We start from the raw sequence: 23,325 nt of genomic DNA, 5'->3' as shown, positions 1-23,325 counted from the left end.
ACACGAATTCACGCCTAAATGTTTATCAGTTGTGGGGACGGGAGGACTCTGCAAACCCCAACACGGCCACATCCACCCCACCCCCCGTTTTGTAAAATATTGCATCCGCTACTGTTATGAGATATAGTCCAATGGCGTAAAAATCCCTTTCAAGTACAAAGAAGCTATTTTGTATGGAATTTATTTATTTATTTGTCTATTTATTAATTTATTCATGCATTAATTTATTTATTTGTTTACTTGTTGCCGCCCTTGAATATGGCTTTTCCGTTACTTGTTTTCGGAAACTTTGTTGTTGTTGGTCGAAATGCAATCGTTGACACCGTTTTAATTGTAAAGATTTTTTGGGAAAAAAGATGTTTTTTCTGTAAATTATTTGTTATGTTTCATTTATTAGTTTTACGTGAGCCTACAAGAAATTGTTTTTCGCACTTTAATCGAAAGTCTCTCACCATTTCGTCCTCCGTTTTCAAAAGGTGTATGCATGACCAAATTTTTACTATAAGTAACACCAAACCAACACTTCCCATTGTCAACTTGACGAACAGGTTTCTTACCTACTAGTCGAAACCGGATATATAGAAGTTTGCTTTTTCTTCCGACCGAAATCCTGAAAGAAATCTAAATTATGTCCAATTGGGAGAATCATTCAGCTAGGTGTAAATACTTAATCGAAGGTAAACATGACTTTGTGACGTATTCCCCTTTGTACAAATCATCTTCTTCAAACTTCCGTCGACGTGACTTAGTGCTTGGTCGACTTTGAACCCCAACTGCTATATATGGTTTGCTATATCTTATCGAAATCTATTTACTATGGATCGTTAAATAAACGAGATTCAGTAGTTAAAAGTAAATGTATTTCACATCCGCCATCGACGGGTAAGAATTAAATTAAAAATACAATGCTCAAAAGGGATAAAGAAGGTTTTTGTGTTAACTTTAATTACTTTATCACCAATGCTATCTTATCGGTATCTGTCCTTTAAACAATTTAGTTCAGGCGCGGATCCCGACTGTGTGGGTGTACACCCCTCCCTCCCCATCCCCTCCCCTCACTCCCTTCCCCTCCCCTTTTTAGTGGGAGGAACACCAGACCCCGCTACACAGGAGTCGGCTCCAACGACCCCAGGACCACACCCCTCCATGCCCAACTTACCTCCCCAACCCCCCCCCCTCCCACACACACACACAATTTTTGGACTGCACTGCATGAAGTTATCTAACTAACGTGCCGTGCCGAAAGAATTTGTGACATAACGAACCAGCTGTTAAATCGTTCGATCCCTATGAAAGAAAACCAGTTGAATTTTCCTTATACTGATAAAACTAACGAGACCTTACTGTAAGAAAAAGGATCTAGCCAACAATCAAAAGACATCACTTGTGTGAACCTAAAATCTTTTAATTACGTACCAGTATCCTAACTTTTGTCATTCTTTTGTCATACCGATCCCGGATCTGCCCGTCCCAACGTTCTTGACGTCACAATTATGACGTATTTGGCAAACCAAGTATATTTGAATAGTACAATAGATAATAAAGACACGTTTATTACCACGAGGTGCCGTTTAGCTGAACCGTGTTAATGTTATTGTTCTGTGTCACTCGGCACGCTCAAGAAATTGTTATCAAGACAAACGAGGAGTTTTGTGATGTTTTCCCGTCATGACTTTTCATGGAATGACCATAGGTAGCATTTTATTGATATATGCTTTAATGCAATAAAAGAAAACTGAATTCTTTTTTATATTACTATAACTATTTCTGTTACCAGATTTTTCACTTTAATTGGCATATTAACTGCGTCATAAATAATAGCATACATGACGATTTAGTTGCCATTGTGCCTCCACAGCATTCGTATTCAACATTGATTCCAAGTACTGTATAACAATATATCCTGTGACTCGGTGTTCGTTAGTCCGTGAGTAAAAAAAAAACTGAATTTTTAAGTCTTTTAGTTAGTTTTCAATGCAAATATACCAACGCTTAACAGTAGGTGCGGCTTAATTTGCATGACACTATAAGCGGAAGCAGTTATTTTCATAACTTAGCAAGGCTGTTTACTACTAACTAATATTAACGTTATGGCCAAGCATGAGATACAAGTTAATCCCATATGGAACAAGTTGAAGTCATCATCTCCTGAAGGAGTTAAACAAAAAAACTAGCAGTAACTAGGGAACTAAAGTGACACTAATTAGAGTGTTTTTTATTTAATCATTTTACAAGAAGTAATGTACTTTTATGTTAGATCGTGTGACATAATATTCCCTTTCCGAGGTACTCGTCTTACACGTTAGATGTTACATCATCATGATCATACGCGGTCACAGTCACATGAAGTCACGGTCACAGTCTCGATGTAAGGGGACTATAGGGCTGAGCGTGGACCAGTTAACTCGTTTGGTTTTCGTGACCAGGGCCTGCAGGGTGCCTTTTCTTTAAAAAATATATATCATTTTGCTCTACACCGCCCATCTCTGTAACTGCCGAATGGTATGGGGACTTAAAAAAAATTTCTTGTGGCTAAGTTGATCATGTGGTCATGTAGATGATATCATATACCCACCCCTTACTGCAGTGAACTAACATGCTGGAGTATCATATAGTTGATGGTTTAGCTATAGTCAAACTAGATAACATTCAATCAATCAAACCTCCTCAAGTTAAGGGGAACATGTTAAAATGGGGGTTTTCAAGAAGCAGTGTGGAGTATTTTTGTATTCAATATAAGTTCCACATTGTTTAGAACATCAGAAAATCCTTTTAAAAGAAACGGACAACTTTAAACACAAACTTGCATTTTATGGTACCATTGATAACACATGAACGAAAAAGTACTACAAGAAACATCCATATATGATAAACTTTGTCCGAATTTTTTTATTTATCTTTTTGGCACAAATATTTCAGTACCAGTCTCTTTATGATAATGTACGATATATACAAATTGTTATCTTCGCGCCAGCGGGAAGGTAATTTTATTTTATATATTTTATTAATATATATATATATGTATATATATATATATATATATATATATATTTTAATTTTCTCTTTGTACGTATTTAACTGTACTCTTGTTCAAAACCTCGGGAAACATTTCCCCACACCCCTATTGCCCCCTGCTCCAAATATAATGATATTAATGCCGTATAAAGGTATAAAAATATACATCATTTTCATCATATTCATCCTATTTCTGCAGTATATATGATGGTAATATTTTGTACGTATTGTACGGTATAGGAGGCTTGCTATACACTGTACACTTTGACCATGCAGAAACAGTTGTATGTTTTGCTCATATAACTAATAACTATCAACTCGTAAACTATTAATCAAACAATCGGGATATGTTCTCTGCATATTGTCTTTCCCCCTTTCACCCGCCTATGAAAACTCTTGCAAAAAAATGTAACCATCCTAATCTAACAATTCTTTAAAAAGAAAGGTCGATAACCATGTAAAAATCTAGAGAAAAAAAACAAACTTGATAACACTGTAAGAATATCTTTCAACGCATACGGCTAAGCGTTATACGAAAAAAAAAATCAGCTACTGGCCACCAGTTGAAAAAAAAAAAATGTTAAAAATTTCTGGAAATCCTTGAGAAAGATCAATTTTATCAAATATTATCTGTGTATAAACATTCAATCCTCAACCATATTATTTTTTAGAAATGCACATCATTTTCTTATGACTTTCCGCCGAATAATCTCTCCAAATCAAACCTCTTTGGTATAAACTAAAAAAATTAAAACATCAATCCAAAAACATACAAAAGAGCTAAGAGAGAATCTTTCTCTGTTAAGGAGATCTCCTAGTTTAAAAAAAAAATCTTATCTGATGACAGTCTGAACTTGAGTAAATCTGTGATTTCATCAGGTCATTGTGCCACTATTTAGGATACAAATACGTTTCAACATTTCTCCCGCGTGTTTGAATGGCATATATTCACAGTAGAATGTGAGCATTACAAGCAAAAAACACTGTTATACAAATAAATTGAAAAATAAACATTGGAAGTACACGTGGTTCAATGACGTCATATTTTAGACTTGCTCAAGTCTTCAGATACTTGTTAAGAAGAGTCGATCTAAACCAAACTAATAATCCATTCTCCCAGCCATATAATTTGGTAATGTACAAAAGTCGTACTATCGACAAACTCATTTCGCGTTCCATACGCATATATGTTGCCATAGTAGTACCGTACCATGCATGTGATACTTGATCTTTTACAGAGCACTGTTATGCGTATTATAGTATAATAATGACTCAGATCGTGTCTCGAAAAGTTGGGGGCTCGTGGACTACTCTGACATCCACAGGGGGTTCGTGGGGGGGGGGGGGGGTAAAGTAAGGTAAACCCTGGCTTAGATAGAGAACAGATATACTGCATATGATCTGAGCCAAAAGGCCGAGAAGGTTCAAATGTGGTACTATACACTTAAGCTCAAAATCTGTAACTTGCCATTCATTTATTCCTGTCTTTTTGCATCAGTGCACCACAGTTCTAAAACTTATTGTTCTGTTGAAAAAGATATTTTAGTGCTTGATAAAATTGCCGGGTGTATTGAAATTTAACAATAACGTAGAGTTCCCCTTTTCTGTCGGGTAGGCCCTAAAGGTATGTCGAACCGATATGATTACGGAAGTATGAATCATAACCTTTTCATTGATTCTTCGTAACTCCGCCCGCCGCACGTCCCCCAGCCCAATCTGTTTTTGAATTGACATTTATATATATGACGTAGCGGTAAAACGAGAACTTTTCTTGTAGTTGTTTAACTCACTCTCCACCACTCCCGCCCACCCCCTCCCCCCCCCTCCCCCTCCACAGAGCTCTCCTCCCTCATTCAGAAATATTGACCATATTATATATATATATATATATTTATATATATATATATATATATAATAGAATATATATATTATATATTACATATATTATTAGATATATTAATATATATATTATATATAATTCTTACATATCGTTTCTTAGACTCTGTCTCTTATATTACACATGTTATATATTTACTTGTTAAGTTTATACTTGTTCTCCGTCTGTGATTTTCTCTCTGCTTGATTGTGTAGAGGTAGCAGAAGTACATAACGTATGCCTTTGTATCGAAAAATGATTTCGGAGAGCAAACAGAATCATAATGATTACAGCGACAATGGCGAACGCTATTACAACAGCCGCTACTATTAGCCATGCGTGAAGATTTGCTCCGTCTCTGGGGTGGTGTATTGCAGTCGAGTGTGGATTGCTTGAATCTGCTGGGGAAAATGCAAAACAAAGCAAAATTTATTATTATTATTATTTTATTATTGTTATTATTATTATTGTTATTATTATTATTTTATTAATATTATTATTTTATTATTATTATTTTCTATAATTATTATTTTATAATTCTTGTTGACTGCGTAATAAACTTCCTCTAGTTAAATGTAATGAAATGACTACACAAATAATTCAACCTTACCTATTGGTTGGTCAACATATCTATCTGTTATGGGTTGGTCGACCTGAGCCTGAACTTTGGTAGTAGTCTCCAAGGATGTGCTCGGTGGCTGCTGCGTCGTAGGACTTTGACCTATAGGTGGTAACACGATAAAGGAGAGAGGTAATTTCTTACATAAGATGTGTTTGATGGGTATAAAACGATCCTATGTCCCATTTGTATTCACCTTCTCTGTTCACCACCTCTCTTTCCCTAGGCCTTTCCCACCCCCTACGCAGTTACAGTTTTCATGGCTTGTCTTAACAGAGAAAAAACAGTTTTCTAAGAAAAAAATTGCGTTTTCCGGGGCATACAAATTTCAAAGTGTACCGAATTTCATAGGATATGATTCCTCTGTCCTTGTGAAGGTTTTTTTTTTTTACTTCCGGTTGAAAGACCACATGTATATATTTCATTCAGCAATAATATATCTATGCATGTATATTATATATATATATAAATATATATATATATAAATATATATATATATATATATATATATATATTTATATATATATATATATATATATATATATATATATATATATATATATATATAAACATGGAAGTAAGTATCCTATACATTCAATTTCTTTATTAGTTAATTTTCATGAATTAATTTTAATACTTACTGCATCGACTGCTTGGCATGCATCTCTTCATCATACGATTGTAATCATAGCAAGGGATTACACACTCCCTTGAGCATTGCGTGTTTTCCTTTGGTCTGCAGACTTGTTCGACTTTCACACCCGAGCATATGCGGCATGTCTTGCACTCATAAACTCTGTTAAAATGAACATGTATTCATATAAGTAACAGAAAGTTTGACTTGTAAATTGTAAATGAATTTTGGCCAGAACGGCATCCCAAAGTAGCGATCTCCGGATTTTCAAGACCACATGCATGTAATGCGTAGGATTGTAATATGTTCAATTATGAACTAGCTGTTATAAATATGCTTCAATGTGTCAAATCCCTTCATATAGACACTTCTTTTTTTCGCTCTCTTGGAAATGAGAGACAAAAAATCCTCCATAAATACATGACGTCAACTTTATAACACATGTGAAGGGTAAACGTGCACTGCATGTTATGGTTGCTAAGGAAACAAATTTACACTTGAAATTAGAAGACGCGGATGATTCACATAATACAATGCAAAAAAATGCAATATCACACTGAAACCACTACTATCATTAGGTTACTTAATTAAAGAGCTTCATTACCTTACATTCAGCATTTTCAAAACCCATCTCCATTTAGAGAAAATACGAAATTGTTGTAAATAAAGAAAAGACATTGACAATTGAAGCACATACGACTAGATGCTGTCACAATTAGACTTGTTCAAGTCGTCAACCTTTGGTATATAGCAACATTAAACCTGTGATATCTCCCCCAAATGGAAAAAAAGAGAGTTTTCATGTCTCTTTTTGGGAAGTGTGTTAGCCCAATTATCTCTACCACATCTGTCAATGGTGGGCGAATGAGTGTGTGTAGGCTACTATACCTCACGAGATTGAATGTACTGGAAAAAGCTATAGGCTACCGGTATAGGCTATACGTAAGTTTGTATATAGTCTTGACATCCAAACAGTTCCTTCGACAAGCATTAAGCAATCTTAAGTTTGTTACTTGTGAGTGGCTAGGGCGTTGGGGGAGGGGGAAGGAACCAAATTTGTGAAGTTTGTTTGTTTACTTATTATTATTATTATTATTTTTTTTTAGATTTTGGTAGTAGCTCTATATACCGAACATACAACATGCAAAATCAGGATTAACAAATCAGGATTAACAAATCATAATGCAGTTATTCATAATAATCTCAAGAGCTTGAATGAAATGAAACTGACAGGCTACTGTTGTTATTTATACTTACATCGATTTACCCTTGTGTGTCGGAACCGTCACATTACGTAATCCTGATACTAAATGCGCTTTAAAAATTCTCACTGCGTAAGAACCACATCCACAGTCTGGGGTGTAAGGATTTGTGACAAGTCCATGTTCTCCAACATTTTCACAACCAAAATTTGTTAAAGAGATATCTCTAAGAGCATCATCGCTCAAACAAGAAGCTTCCGTGACCAATAAATTGATAATAATTAGAATTTTAAAAAGTCTATGTAAAACGCTACACGCCGCTGTTAAGTTAGTTCTTTCTACTCTTGATGATAACTGTACCAATGCCAAAGGCAGTATCTCTCCAATGTGATTTTTGTTTAATTCTTCCATGGTTTTCCAATTGTTATGGTCTGTTCGGATATGCTGTTCTTGAATATTCCACAAAAAAATACTTCCAAAATTCTTGTATTGACACTAAGCCGTCGTATACAGAAGAGTCTTTGCTGGACAGAGTAGCTATATTATGTGCAACTCTTTTTCGCACAGATGTTTATTTACAACACCGTTACGTCACAGAATTGAAGACAAAATAACACGTAACGATGGAATCATTCTGTTTTCGCAACGATTGTTCATCAAGATACTGGAACTCATCTAAATGATTCCAAAAGTCGAGTACATTCCTCTTGTTTACAAATGGACTAAAGAAATAAATTTCAATCTTGTAGAAACTGAACTGATGCGTCTGGCAGGTTATATTCACGAGCTCTTAAAAAACACAACAACTTTGATCGACTTCTAAACGAATACTATTATAACACCATTCGTCGCGTTCATTGAAAACTTTTGGAAGTATACAAAATCCGGTTTACTTCCGATTGGTTAAGGCCTATCCACTATACAGATAGGTATTTTCATTTTCCATTTTGTAAATAATTGCTTAAATGAACTTTGTATTTAGTTGATTTTACAAATTTGTTGTTAGTAAATCATGAAAATGATATGTAAAATAAATTTTTGTTACGATTAGCAGCGACAAAATGATAGGTATTTCACGTGTTTTGCCAAGACATAAGATTTGTTCGGAACGGTGCAATTGTTTAACCCTTCCAAGAGAAATGGAATGACCTCATTTTTTGTCCAATCAGAGTGTTTAACTGTACAAAGTCTGTTTACTTCATCGGACAAAATCACACGACGTTAATATACTATGTTTGATCAACAGTGCATGTAAACAGCTGATATGGTAACATATTAACATATGTATTACGCAGTTATCTATTGATGGTTTTCTACGAAGACCTATAGAGGACATGGTTAAAAAAAAATTATTACGTACGTACGTAATAATACTACGTACGTACGTAGTGTTATCACGTACGTACGTGATAATTACTACGTACGTACGTAGTGTTATTACGTACGTACGTAATAATTACTACGTACTTATGTAGTGATTATCACGTACGTATTTGATAATTATAACGAATGAAGGCCTACGTATAGGCCTACACTCTAAAAACAACATGGTGAAATTTCACCAGTTCCTGGTGAAATTTTCACCAGGAGTTGCGTTTATATGCTACCCTATATATCCTGGTTGTTTTCATCAAGTTGCCTGGTTAATGAGATTTTAACAAAATCCTGGTAGATATAACCAGGAAAGCCTGGTTAAATTTCGTGGTGAAATTTTGACACTGTCCTGGTTAATATCAATGGGTATTCACCTCATTCCTTGTGATATTTACAAACATTTCCTGGTTGATGCTAATACTATCCTGGTTAATATCACAGAATGTTCCACCCCTTTCTGGTTAAATTAAACATTTCCTGGTTGATGTCACCATTATCCTGGTTAATATTAAACTGATTTTCCACCTCATTCCTGGTTAAATCACCCCTTTCCTTGTTAATATTGCTGATGAATATGTATTAGATTTGCTCGGAACCGTACAATCTTCCAACCATTCTATGAGATATGGAAAGATACTTTCTGTCCAATCAGAGTGCTTAACTGTTAGTCTGTACTTCATCGGACAAAATCACACGACGAATATATTATTTTCGTTCAACAGTGCGTATCACGGAAGGCTCAGGTGATATGGTAACATATGGACATATCATATATTAATGGTGATATATATATATATATATATATATATATGGTGATATATATATGGTGATATATATGGCGATATATATGGTGATATATATGGTGATATATATGGTGATATATATGGTGATATATATATGGTGATATATATATATGGTGATATATATATATGGTGATATATATATGGTGATATATATATGGTGATATATATGGTGAAATATATGGTGATATAAATGGTGAAATATGGTGATATATATATGGTGATATATATATGGTGATATATATATATGGTGATATATATATGGTGATATATATGGTGATATATATATGGTGATATATATATGGTGATATATATGGTGATATATATATATGGTGATATATATGGTGATATATATATATTTTTTTTTCCTTCTTTTTTATTTATTGTAGAAAAAATTGTAGAAAAACATGAAATTGTAATGAGTTGGAAAGTCCACAGTTAAAAAAAAACGTCCAACCTCAACCGGAATTCAAACCCGGGCCTCCCGCTTTATATGCGGACAGCCTAACCAACTATAGGCAAAGGACGATGATTGTATGTTCAGAGGTTCGAAACCGGTAAGGAAGGTCGTCATTTCACTGAAGGCTATTGGCACCTGTATCGAACGATGCTAGTTCTGTTTTGGTATACATATACCGACGGGATATAAGCTACGGCAATGCTTGGACAGTGACGATCCTTTCGAAGGTTCGATATGTGATAAAAGACAGATTTTTTAAATATTGTTTTTGAGCGCATGAATTCCAAGGCTACTTTCACCTTAAAACCGTATACGCTGAGAATAATAAGGTTGTAGTAAGGTCACAATAGCCGTTTACACTACCATGACAATGAAATAATTATAACTGGTTTGCATGCAAATCTTAACTATAGGTTCCGCAAAACATATTTGGTATTTTCCCTCGACCCTTTGTACTGCAAAACTTCCCTAATCCGGTCTATTGTTATTTCTTGTGCAAGTAGTATCTGTATACGTTATTGTATGTACTATATTTCGTTTAACGTTTTTTGCCTTTACGGTAACGTGAGGCCAGAAATTTAATTTCTATGGGTCTTTTGGTATTATCTTTGGCCAGAGTTGTAAGAAACAGACGCACTAGAAGAGAACTTATTCAGGGAGACACATACACACACACACACCAACATAATATATATATATATATATATATATATATATATATATTTATATATATATATATATATATATATATATATATATATATATATATATATATATTTATATATATATAAATATATATATATATATATATATATAATTGAAAGCGTAGTGAGTTGCAGAATCCAGAACAGTGCATGTACGTGTGTGTGTGTGTGTGTATGTTTCTGTCTGTCGTGCGTCTTCGTGGCGATGAAGCCTGCAAGATACATTTTATAAAAGATCTTAAGAAAAGTCAGCAAGGATATATCCCGGGGGCACTAAGTGCCAAACAAGTCGACCCACTCTACACCTCAAGCGATAGTCAAAATTCCCAAGTCACTCATTAACTTGCTTTGTCACCTTTTGCAAATTCTAACTATTTGAAAGACTATATTTTCTTTTCTTTATAGAAATTTTGCAATTGTGATATGTTTTTTTGTACTATTATCCAAACTTGTCAAGGAGACGAATGTTGAGAATGTAATAATTACATTATTTACCCGCTGCTGATTTAATCTTCATTTGCTGAAGAAATATAGGGAGATGTCTAAGCTTTGATTCCTTCCCCTCCTCGTTCTCCTTGTTTTCCTCCTTCTCCGTATGACGAACAGTAATACTTTTCTCTTTATGATTGTGTGTCTAAACAAATACATCTGAGTTTACGTTACGTTTCTACGTTGTTGTTGTGGTTGTTTTTGGTTGTCATTGCTACTTGTTTATTTACCTTTAGTCACTATCATGACGCAAAAAGGATCCTTCTTATGAGTAAGTTGTTTTCATGTTTATGTACGGCAATAAGTTATGTGTCCTTTCATTCATTTTGTAAGACGAAAAGCAGAATCATATATTTTTCTTCTTTATGTTGGTGACCGTTTCTAGTCAATAAATGACTAAGCACCACTCTCGATCCGCCAGTTATGAATGGTAGTTTGTAATTGTTGTGTGAATATTCGCACTTTGTTCAAATATTCGAACCGTACCATGTTTCCCCACTTTTTTACGTCAAACTGGTAGCCATGGAGACATGAATATGCATGGTGAGTCGAATAGGAAGTTATTACTCGGGAAAACAACTCTTTGAGTTTGTTCGCCTGCTAATGATAAATATTTTTTTATTCATAAACAGAGAATTAAGCGCAATAACATTAAAATTGAGTAAGAAGTAAGACACCAAATAAAATAGTTCAGTCACCAAGTAGACGTCTGAGGGGGGGGGGGGGGGGGAGAGGCAGTACAAAGACAACGGGCCCAACTTCCACCCCTCAACCACGTGATAAAGAGAGTATTTAAAGGACTCCAAGAGTAAAGTACCTAAGTATGTAACATGTACAGTAGTGATGAAGAGAGTATTTAAAGGAATCTAAGAGTAAAGTACCTAAGTATATAACAAGTAAATTACAACCTAAACAGTTTAACAATTCCAATCACAAGTTGCATAAAGGAGTACATAATTGTATCTTAGGACCAGCCATTTAAAAAAAAAAAGTCACCCACGACAACATAACGGTTGAAAGTTGTTGCATCAAACATTGCAAAAACCAATCACCCATCAAAAGACCCTCCCCCCCCTCCACCCCCTTCTCACGACTTTCGAGAGAGGGGAATCGAGGATAAACACAGATTTTTTGAGTGCCAGTTTTTTATTCCATTTTTCATGGTCGTCCTACATTTTGCTAGCTCCTTTCCCACACTCAATTTGACAGAGGTATTAACCCACATAAAGTGGGTTTAAAAGAAAATTGTCCCCAACATTTTCTCATCAACACTCTATAGACAAAAATTTCAAAAGAACCGTGTTACACAGTTTGCACTCAAAAGAAATTGACTTGTCATAAGGTTGTATCAAATTTGTCACCTTTGCCAATTAATTCGTCACGTCCTTTACCCAATACACCTCCTTCCCTTCCCTAAAGAAGAAGAAAATATGTTGTCCTTAATGTAAGTTATTTTGTTCTTATACGGAAGCTGCACCAAACACTGGCACGGAATGACCTATACAATAATAGCTTTCCGAACAACATACACACGCACACAACACGCCATCACTATCGCAAAGATTCCTTAAATGCATTGAAGACTCACCCCAAACCGCGCTCTGAAAAGTTAACTTTCCGTTGCTTGCAAGTGAAGTTTCTTCTTGTCGCTACAAAATGCAGACAGTAATGAAAAGTGATACCTTGTTATCTTTTATCTAGACCTGAGATGTCCACGCTGCTATGTACACTGTGTTGTGGGTATTGACCGTAGCTGTATGTATTGACTGTACACTAGTGTCTAATTACCGACGGTAGCAAGCGGTGTGTGTATTTTCTGGGATCGATGGTGGTGTCTAACACTTCTGTTACACCTCATTCGAAACTAGGGCAGATTACCGGCATGAGACGTTTCTTTGTGCGCGAGTCTTCACACCCTTTAAATTTGGAAAAAAAAAAAGAAAAAAGAAAAAAGGGATCAAAGAAAGAGATGAAGAAGGAGCGGAACAAGATAGTAAAGTACAGAAGATAAATGATCAATCGCATCAATGAATTATGACGTCATCCAAAATATTTATTTTTATTTGTTTTCTTTCATCATAACAAACCTAGGCATACTACGAATTGGGTAGAAAAATATGTTTTTTACGACACTTAAAAAAAACCCACAATGGCAGGCCACAACTGTAGAACGACTGGAAACATTACATTCCTACTATTCCAACATCAGCAAACATTTTTTTTTTTTCAATCCACAATGAAACACCTTCAGCTATAAATTGACACAAAGAGGGGTGGCGATATTTAACATTAAGAACACTCAATGTAACAGGGTTCAACATTTATAGCAAAGACTCCCCGCCCCCATGCACTTCACAGAAAAAGATAATCAATTATTTCAAAACAGAAACATTTTGTTTTTTTAGGCATTAAACATTATGATTTACTGAACAACATTCACACGATTATCTACAATGCTAACAGAGATATTTTAAGTTACAAAATCATTGAATGTAACACTTCTTCAAATTCATTATTTCAGCAATTAGTTAATGTTCATTATTTACCAATTACCATACCAAATTGAATACTAAATCTTCAAGATTTATCACTAATCTGAATTTAACAAATGTATGGAATATTCGTAATATTAGTCTAAACAGTTCACAATATTCGACCATGCTATGATATGTGAACTCCTCCTTACAAAAACACTGGAACCCTCTTACAAAGATATAAAAAAAATTAAAAAAATTAAAGGAATACAAATAAACACCTGACCATATTAGTTTGTGCTTCAAATGACCGTGTAGAATCATCTGTGGTAAACAACAGACAGGGATGGACTTGGGGGTACGACCAGCAGGGCTAGGTCCTAGAAGGAAATGGTGCATTTTGGATCCTTGCATGAAAACTAGCCCCCCTCCCCCCCAAAAAAAAATCACATCCAGGAAGAAATCAGCGCCCTTGGTACCACAACTTGGCAGCTCGGACAGGTAAAGCCAATTGATCCACCCCTGACCACAGACGACATTTTGTGCTTTTCGACATCAAATCTCGCAAATGAAATGAAACAAATGACACATCTGCATTCAAGGAAAAAGCAGACCCACATATTGACGGTAACCTTGTGTATTTGAAATTAATTGTGAGGGAGAGTTTAAAAAAAATAATCTTGTTCCATTTGCGGGATATCCTGATTCAAAATGACATCTCATGGTGTTATCGTTTTCAATCATATCAATATATTGTATTAATGGGTGATGTCACAGTACCTCCCCTCCCCCCCCCTCCCCACACCAATACTTTCAATGTGAAAGAAATAACTAACATAATGATAAGCTTAGCTCAGACAAAGAACCTATGAGGCTGAAATAATGTTATGAATATTAGTAAAAGTTTGAGTGCAAGAAATTTGTAAGATCTACTTCTTAAAGAACGGTTAAAAAATAATCGTCCAATTGGCAGCACTTGATTATTCTGAAATCGTCTGTATCATAATGTGTGACCGTATCCTGAGAGCATATCTTAAAGTTTTGGTTCAATTGCATGATGGCAACTGGTCACAACAGAATGAATGAGTGAGATCACCATATCCTATGAGCTTTGTCTCATTTATAATTTTGGTATAAAAGAACTTCTCCCAAAGAGGAAGTTAAAATTCTCAGGAAACATTTTTCAATAAAGCATGGATTTCATAGAACTCTGACTGCTAAACAAATATTCCAAATTTGATGTACCAAATGTCAAAGGAGACATCCATCAGTCATATAGTAGCATTCCCTTCTCATGCATAAATCACAGATGCCTCACTAATTACACCTTGTCACGAATAACCAATCTTACTCATTTTTTTCTGGCCATATTGATCGACAAAATTTGAAAATTGATCGTAATGCAATGACAGTGAAATATACTTTAATCTCCTGGGTAGGACGGCAATTTTTATATTTTAATACTTCTCTAACCCCCTCCCTCCCCCACACCAGCTGTAGCTATAGCTGTTGCTATAGCAACATAACATGATGCGTAGAATATAGCTATTGCACCACTAGCTCAACTGACACCAAAAAATAATATAGAAACAATTATTTTCAACCCACCATGTACTCTGGTTACATAAGTGGGAGGGAGTGTTTGATCGTTGGTGTCGTCAGTGGGAAAATTAATTTAGTTGAATATGACGGGTCCAAGAACTGATACATAGATGAAACCCATCAATACACTCTTAGCAAGAAGAGTAAGCATCTTTCTCTATTCCAATCCTTCTTTTATATGATTTCTTTTCCAGCTCAACTCCTTCACCAAATTTTCCTTCTGTTGTGACACGAGTTCATGAATGAATGAATAGTTTATGATGAAAAGACATGACCATTGTCATTATAGTAACACTGGGTTCAAGGTGTCAAGTTAAATCAGCCTATCGTTACAGCCTTGGAAGATTTTAAGATTTTAAAGTATGTCTTTTCGATGTAGCTGCTAGTCTTTCTTCCTTTTTCTCCAAGGGTAACCAGCATACATAAATGTACAAGTCTCAGACATACTATGACAGGGACAGAGGTATGCCCAGATGTGAGACAAAGAGATTCTGGCTTGCCAACACCTTCCTAAGCCACACGTAAGTTTTAGGAAAAAAATAAAATTATTCTTAAGGACATAACTTCCAAATGCTTAAAATATGCCCAAAATTGTTATGAAAAAAAACATTTAAGTACCAACAAGGGTAAATGCAGCATCTGTCAAAGGATGAAAAAGGCCAGTACCCAAGAAAAAGGTACTCATTTGTTCCTTCCTTTGGTAAAGGTATCCTTCTCTTGCTTTAATACCACAATTTCCTGCTGTCTAACATTTCTTGAATAAATCATGGTAGCATTAAAACACTGCTACCCAAGCTATCCTGCTAACACATAGGTATCGTCAACTATTCGAACCACTCAAACCTGCAAATTCTCCAAGAGGGAACGGATAATCCTCTGATTGTTTTGCCTACTACTTTTACAACTATTGCTCAAAATATTTCTAACCTATGGTAGAAATAACGTTTGGCTACCCAACCTAATACTAACCCTTTTTGAACCTTGTAGCACAGAAAACCCAACAACTCATGAACTAGGAAGGATATCTCTTCATTCAGCTTTAAAGCCTGCCACAAACTGCCCGACCGACTCAATACTAATATTTGCTTTTTATATAGCGCTTTATACCAGCGATAGGTCTCAGAGCGCTTTACAGACATTATATTACCCCTGGTCAATGATAACCTGTCCCAGAGACAATCCCTCCAGTCGGCAGCAGTTATATACTGCGCCCAATGACAAGTTACCTCACAGGTACCCATTTAACCCCTGGGTGGAGAAAGGCAAGTGAGATAAAGCATCTTGCCCAAGGACACAACGTAATGAACTAGGCAGAAATCGAACCAGCAATCCTTGGATCATGAGTCCGACGCCTTAGCCAATTGGCCACCACGCTCTCACCGTGGATAGTCGGGCAAGTGCGGGCATGCTTAAAGCTACGACTGATCAAGAGTCTGTCCGTTCTAAGTCTCATCGGCTTTAGTCGAGAAACACAAACAGTTTGTGCAGCAGTTCACGACAGCAACAAAACCTGTCCAGAGCTCTCTGTTTAATCTACAACAGCCCCCTCTACTTATAACACAGACTCCATCGACCATTTACCAGCCTCAAAGACATTTAGCCTTTTTTGGTAGCAATGAACATTGACCATACAGGCAAGTGCTAACTTTGTCTATGTAAGCAGACCCTCTGACTCTCTCTCTCTAAGATTCTGAACTCTCCTTGAAGCAGTAGCCTTTGCCTTAAAGACACTCATAGTAGTCTGCCTTTACAGTATTTGCTACCACAGAAGCATCGCAGCTCTTTGCCTGGTACGCTCCCGATCTCATAAGCATAGTCCCAGGTCAGCTCAGTTCCAGCTCTTAGTCCCCTGTAAAGACAGGATGGAGAGAAAAGAAAAATATGTGGCATATGTTCAGCAAGTATAGTACCCAAACCTGCTGAGTCTACCTGCTTAAGGCCCAGTTTACACTTCTGTTAAAGCAACAAGGTTTTCTTTCTAGCATTAACACAACAGTGGTTTGAAATAAAAAATTTTTGGGAGTACAAACATGTTTAATATAAAAGGCACTTACCTGGCTGCAAAGAATGCCACCCAAGGAAACCTTAGATCATGGGTATCTACAAATACATTCTGAACAAATAGGTTAGGACTGCAGCTATGCTGTAAAGAAGAACATGAAAAAGACATCAAAGACATCAAAAGACATCAAATAAAAATAAAATAAAAAATCAAATCAAATAAAAAATTTATAAAAAAAAAAATAAAAAAATAAAAATTATTTTAAAGAGGGAGAGAAAGAGGAAGGATTAAAATGGGGAACACAAACCCAAGAATCATCTTTGGCTTATATGACAGCAGAGATCTTTGTAAAGAACAACTTTTCCAAGTAGATAAGTAAACACAAAATCCCTTTGGGAGATATCCTTCTTTTAAAAGTCGTGTCTGAGAGCTGTCATTTTGTAAATCTGTGATGTCATAGTGTCACTAGGATCTGAAACCTTTTACTTTCCTTTTGCTTTTGTAGAAAGTTTAAAGAAAAAACAATCATACTGAAACCAACATCTTCAATGAGAGAGCACAGGTTTTGGTTCTTAACTTTGATTACTTTGTATTTCCAGGGAGGGTGATGTACCCCCTTGCCCCCAGCCCCCAACCCCCCCACCCTTCCAGCAGATGCCCATGAAGATGCAATGCAATGAAAACAGAGAGCATCCCGTAGATGACAGATATTATCCGACTTACAAACGGTTGTCTCATTCTCTCAGAGTACAACAACAAGGAGATAAAACTAATCAACTTTTGTTTTCAAAGAATAAACATGAACAAGGCAGACAGAATCAAAAAGAACAAAACAAATCTTACTTACATTAAAAAACCTTCCCAGATTCCCAGCCTCTAATGCGTCCATGATGTAGCAGTGTTCTTCGCCAAAGTACGAACGAGTCGGTACGAACCGTTCCTTTCCTCGGCTGCTCTTCCCTGTGAGGACAGAAAAATATCAAAAGAAAATGCTGCTATGACAACCTGATGACTGAACCTACCCCATTTAAACTTCTTTGTATCCCACTTCCCTATCTCACATACACCCCTCCTGTCCCCCCCCCCCCCCCCCATCACACCTATGCATCTTACTCTACACAAACACACATTATCCGCCAAAGATTACAATGGGTTCATGGGTACAATAGGGTCACACCAATATGATATGTGTATTTAAAATTATAGAGAAAATCTACTTTTCCACCTTGTCAAACAGCTGTGCAAAAAATTTACTAAAGGTCTGACATAGGAAGCATCTTGGTGACACGGCCCCAGCCCAGGGGTAACCCATGGGGCCCAGGGGAGATATGTGACGAAAAAAATGTTTTCTCATTTTCATAATATACTTAACGAAAAATGAAGATTTCAAGAATGGAGGGTCCAACGACATAATCCCAACCCAGTCACACCCCAGGTTCCCCTTCTCCACCCCAGAGTCTGTTTTGACTTTCTGATATCTGATACAGTGTTGAACAAAGCTATAGTAATGAATATCTGTATCAATCTACACGAAGTATCAAGTCAACCTTATACCATTTTCAAATAAAATATGAAAAAGATCAAACTATTTTTGGGAGGCAACTCTCATCTCTTCCTAGAATGACTGTCACCCTTACCGACTTTTCTTTTGTTATCTTTCTCGTCCCTTTTGCCTTTCTTCGCCGAGGGGGTCATGGTGGGGGTCCCATGGGGTAACGATGCTGAGCTGTCCTGAGGATGTTCTGCAGCATATTTTGAAGCCACTTCCATCAGTTTGGAGGCAAATTCGTAGGATTTGAGTGAGCTAGAGTCCATGGAGACGACGCTACTAGAGTCACTCTCGGAACTCATGTCATCTGCGACCCGCAAAATAAAAATTGAATACATGTAGGGTAGTAGTGGCATAGCGCCATCCATCTCATATTTGCCAACTTAAACCTAACTCGTTGCAGTTGAAATGTTTCTGTCCTATCAAAATATTAAAATGTTTAACTAAAAAGCTTTTCACGATAGGATTACTTTTGATACATAATCCCAACAAAATGCTCAAGAAAAATAAACCGGTACCTCATTACGTGGACAGTTAATTACTTTGTTTCAGAATGGAATGTCTAGTAAGAAAAAAAAATTAATTGTCCTTCACATAAATTGGTTTGTAAGTTACACTAAAAAGTTAGCATGCCCACAAAAGTGTTAATGAGTCACATAATACCAAAAACTTAAAAAATTGGTAAAAAAGTGGCAGTACAAAAAAACCTATTGCTTCATAAATTGGTTTTGTAAGAAACTAAAAAGTTAACAATGTGCCCAAAAAGTGTTAATGAGTCACAAAATAATACCAATTGTGTTTTAAAAATTGTAGAAAGTGACAGTAAAAAAAACAAGAAAACTGACCTTTTGCTTCAAAGAGTGGTTTCTTGGGCTGTTGTCCTTTCGACCTACGTTGCTTTCTGGCTTCCTGTCTCTGCCGGAAAGCCTGTACCTGCGTTTGGTCCAAAACCTTACCTGGATTGGGGTTGTAGCCGTAGAGAATCTTACTTGGGCTGTCTGAAAAATGAACGATGCGAGAAAAGTTTAAAACGAGAGGTATAAATCACGTGTATCAATAACAAACTTTACCTGTAGATGGAAACTACCTTCTAAAGGGTGCAACTGATCTTTTGTTTTAAATGCAACAAAATCAATAATATGTTTGTAGACGAAGGAATTAAACAATTGGTTCACTTTCATCCAACAGTTCTTTTCTTGATACAAGATATTATCGGCTGCTTAGGTCAAAATATTTCCATTTTTGGAGAAAAAAAAAACACAAAAAAGAAGCTAAATGGGGAGTAATGATGGCTTTTTACCTGCCAAAGATTGGGCGTTCTCCTTGGCAAATGCAACAGACCTGATCAAAAAGAGAAGAAGATGGTTAAAGCAAATAAGTACAATTCCATTGATGAGAACCCTGTAAAAACCTTAGTTAAAAAACAAATAACACCAAAAAAAACCAATCAGTGAAAAAAAAAGCCAAAACAAATACAACTCCATAACGATGAAACATTCAATTAAAAAGAAATTTGAAAACTAAGCAAACATGCAAAATGTATATAAATTTGAAATCACCAAGTTTAAAATCAACAACACAAGGAACTCGAAGATAACACAAGCGGGAGAGAAATCGGTGAAACGGATCACAGGGTGAGCATGCAGGGAGGGTAAAGGAAACAAGCGGGCACAAAAAATTACAAAAACATGCTCCTGTGTTTCACTGTTAATCTTGAAAGAAAGTCCACAGAGTTTACATATCAATTAGTCATGGCAAAATAGAGCATTTTGTGGCTTGGTGACCCCAATATTCCCCTTCATCATCTTGTAGATCCTCCACTGGTAGACCTTGTAGCCCTGGGAAGTTGACTATGATGAGGAGGTATTCACCTGCCCTACCCCCCCCCCCCTGTGTCTCCCATTTTGAGAATTTGTATATGATTAGGGATGTTTTGTTGCAAAATAGTGTTATATTTTGCAACTTTGTAAGTAATGTATATTCCAGGTATTTCCCATTTTTAAGGTTAGTGAAAGTAACACCCCAAGACCCGTCACCACTTTTGTGAAAGATATTGGCCATTTTTTTCCCCCACATATTTTTTCTTGGGCCACCCTAACAAGGGTTGCAATCCCCAGTTTGAATACCAGGGGCTTTGAAGAGTATATATATCAAGTGTAATAGTGTTGAAGGGATAGGCTAAGCATTAAGTTGTACTGCAAAAAAAAAAAATGAACTTTTAACATCTTGAAGAAAAGCATAAAAACTTTTAGTGAAATTAGTTTCTGATTATTCAAGGAAGGAAGGAAGAATGATACAGCTAAGTACAAGATGGTTTACAATTTTCATGCATGATTTCACATCTAAAACCAATCTAGACATGCAAGGGCTTGTTAGGCACAGTGTCAAAGGTAGGATGCTGAGGAGGCTGCAGCCAGGCTGAGAAGGATGCAATCTTTTTTCAGTTGTACAGTTTCACAAATATTAGCTGAGCTGGGCTGCTGAGATGACCTATATAGTTTGATATTGATTCAGCTTTGCTGAAAAAAAATTTGCAGCCGCTGCAGCCTGTCTTTTTTGACAGGGTGTCTTACTCAAAAGACAACAAGTTTGCTCTTCAGATCACTTTAAAGATTTAAAAAGCAGGTCCAAGCTTGCTTGACAGCATAACAATAAAAGTAAGCCATCACTGTTGAGAAAATGTTTCCACTGCTAGTAGCGCAGGAGCTTCATACATAAAAACAGGAAATGTATGATCGTCAAAATTCTAAACACTGTTCTTTGAAATGGTTTAGGCTTAACAAGCAAAGGGTTAAGAAAGCAAATATCTGATTGCACTACCAGCTGGGGTTAAAATATATCATAGGAATTCATACTGCAAATGCTGCTAGACATATGCTAGGTTTGCCCACCCCCCCTCCTTTCCCCCTCCCATGCTGCAGGCCTGCAACAGCAACATTTGGTACAACCGAAATGATAAAATAAATCCCATCAAGGACAGAGCATTCTAGAAGGATTACAATAAACAAAGATACACAGACAGAATGCCATCACATTTGCAAGCTCAATTTCCAACTCTAGACCTAATTTCTGCCTATCACTTCTCACTTTCCCTAGCTTTCACCACCCCCCCCACCCAAATTCTTCCTTTTATCCCATTTAAAACCCAAATTCCTACTTGGGGGAGGTTGACTTGGTTAATGCCCATTTTTGCATCTTTTCCACAGATCAAAAGAAAGATATTAGTCCCTTTTCCTCTTTGTTATCCCTTCTTTTTCATCTTTTTTTTTGGGGGGGAGGGGAGGGGGGGGAGGTTAAGAGATAGGTACATGAGGAGCTATGACAATTCATCCAGTAGATATAAGAATTATGTCTTGACAAAATAAATTACAAAGGACGATGTACATGGTGAAGATTTTAAGTTTTCAGAAAGTTATTTTTCTCACTGACAACATTTTATCACCTCACAACCCATTTTACTGGTTTCTGCTTCAATGTCACAATCTGTACCAAAAAGAGTACAACAAGTTTAATATGTAGCATACCAAACCTTAGGAGAAAATATGCTATTAAGTGCTACAAGACAATATTAAAGTAAACATTGTAAATGTCTTTTCTTTTATGTGGTTGGTGGATGAGAGAAATGGGGGAGGGGGGGGGGAGGGGTGGGTATGTGTTTGTGCGTGCATTTGTTTCGTGGGATGATGGAATAGGGAATTAGGGAATAGGGATATCATAGTTTACCCACTTGGATAACATTGTTTTTGACCTAAATTCCTTCCACAATTTAATACTAGATTACATGTATGATTGTGTCAAATTGAAACTGTTTTTGACCTCAATCAGTTGTCCACAGAGTAATACAGCTGTAATCATTATGTGAGCAACCAAAGCATAAAGCTGAACGTCGCAGCGGACATAACGGACGATGCAGACACTGCATGCTCACCAGGAATCTCCAGACGTTTCCTCGCTGGTTCTTCGAAAGACTACTTTGGTACTACCGGGAGAATTGCTTCAAGTCAAAGAATAAGAAAGAAAGATAGAATGATGAGAGAGATGAACTTCCCCATTCATTTAAGTTAATATTTTCATTTTTTTTTATATTTTATATTAACCTTAAATTAAAGCGTATTTCTTAGTATACTCTAACTTTTAAGTCAAATGTTTAAAACCTAACCCATTACCATTTTTTTTTGGGGGGGTGGACATTTTTTGAATAGGAATTTTTTTGTTTTATTCAAATATTTGATAAATACTTCTAACTACAAAAGGGTGCAATGAGCTTGTACTTTGCCTTTGCCCATGATAGCTAATTTGCTATCAATATACTAGAATGTCTGATGTCAAAGGAATAACCAATTCCATTTCCTGGCAGCTTTTATTCAAATATTTGATAAATACTTCTAACTACAAAAGGGTGCAATGAGCTTGTACTTTGCCTTTGCCCATGATAGCTAATTTGCTATCAATATACTAGAATGTTTGATGTCAAAGGAATAACCAATTCCATTTCCTGGCAGCATTTCTTCTTTCGTATGTCTCT

At 36.2% G+C, this 23,325-nt stretch overlaps 2 protein-coding genes across 4 annotated transcripts in view; both read right to left on the bottom strand.

Moving 5' to 3' along the window:
• Positions 1 to 4,925: 4,925 nt before the first annotated feature.
• On the bottom strand, positions 4,926 to 8,190 carry LOC139969750 (uncharacterized). Of its 2 annotated transcripts, none has more exons than XM_071974968.1 (4): positions 7,402 to 8,190; positions 6,152 to 6,306; positions 5,502 to 5,612; positions 4,926 to 5,289 (listed from the first exon to the last, which is right to left on the bottom strand). In XM_071974968.1, exons 1-4 carry the CDS (start codon positions 7,755 to 7,757, stop codon positions 5,060 to 5,062), a joined length of 852 nt encoding a protein of 283 aa, XP_071831069.1. In that variant the 5' UTR covers positions 7,758 to 8,190; the 3' UTR covers positions 4,926 to 5,059. The 2 variants fall into 2 exon arrangements, with proteins under 2 accessions (XP_071831069.1, XP_071831068.1); XM_071974967.1 differs by having other exon boundaries at positions 4,927 to 5,292; positions 7,402 to 8,189.
• A 5,015-nt stretch (positions 8,191 to 13,205) lies between these two features.
• The window catches only part of LOC139969747 (histone-lysine N-methyltransferase SETDB1-B-like), a 28,263-nt gene continuing 18,143 nt past the window's right edge, over positions 13,206 to 23,325 (bottom strand). Inside the window, exons 23-29 of one of the 2 annotated variants that reach the window (XM_071974963.1) lie at positions 22,729 to 22,794; positions 20,101 to 20,141; positions 19,646 to 19,798; positions 18,889 to 19,107; positions 18,099 to 18,211; positions 17,304 to 17,392; positions 16,970 to 17,098 (exon numbers count right to left, since the gene is read on the bottom strand). In XM_071974963.1, coding sequence (XP_071831064.1) covers positions 16,981 to 17,098; positions 17,304 to 17,392; positions 18,099 to 18,211; positions 18,889 to 19,107; positions 19,646 to 19,798; positions 20,101 to 20,141; positions 22,729 to 22,794 — 799 coding nt within the window. In that variant the 3' untranslated portion in view covers positions 16,970 to 16,980. Of the gene's footprint in view, positions 17,099 to 17,303; positions 17,393 to 18,098; positions 18,212 to 18,888; positions 19,108 to 19,645; positions 19,799 to 20,100; positions 20,142 to 22,728; positions 22,795 to 23,325 lie in introns of both variants that reach the window. The other variant, XM_071974964.1, reaches the window with a different exon arrangement.

This window comes from Apostichopus japonicus, chromosome 7 (assembly GCF_037975245.1).
Source record: "Apostichopus japonicus isolate 1M-3 chromosome 7, ASM3797524v1, whole genome shotgun sequence".
Lineage (NCBI taxonomy): Eukaryota > Metazoa > Echinodermata > Holothuroidea > Aspidochirotida > Stichopodidae > Apostichopus > Apostichopus japonicus.
Note: the sequence above shows the minus strand (reverse complement) of the source record. Positions and strands in the feature narration are given on the sequence as shown.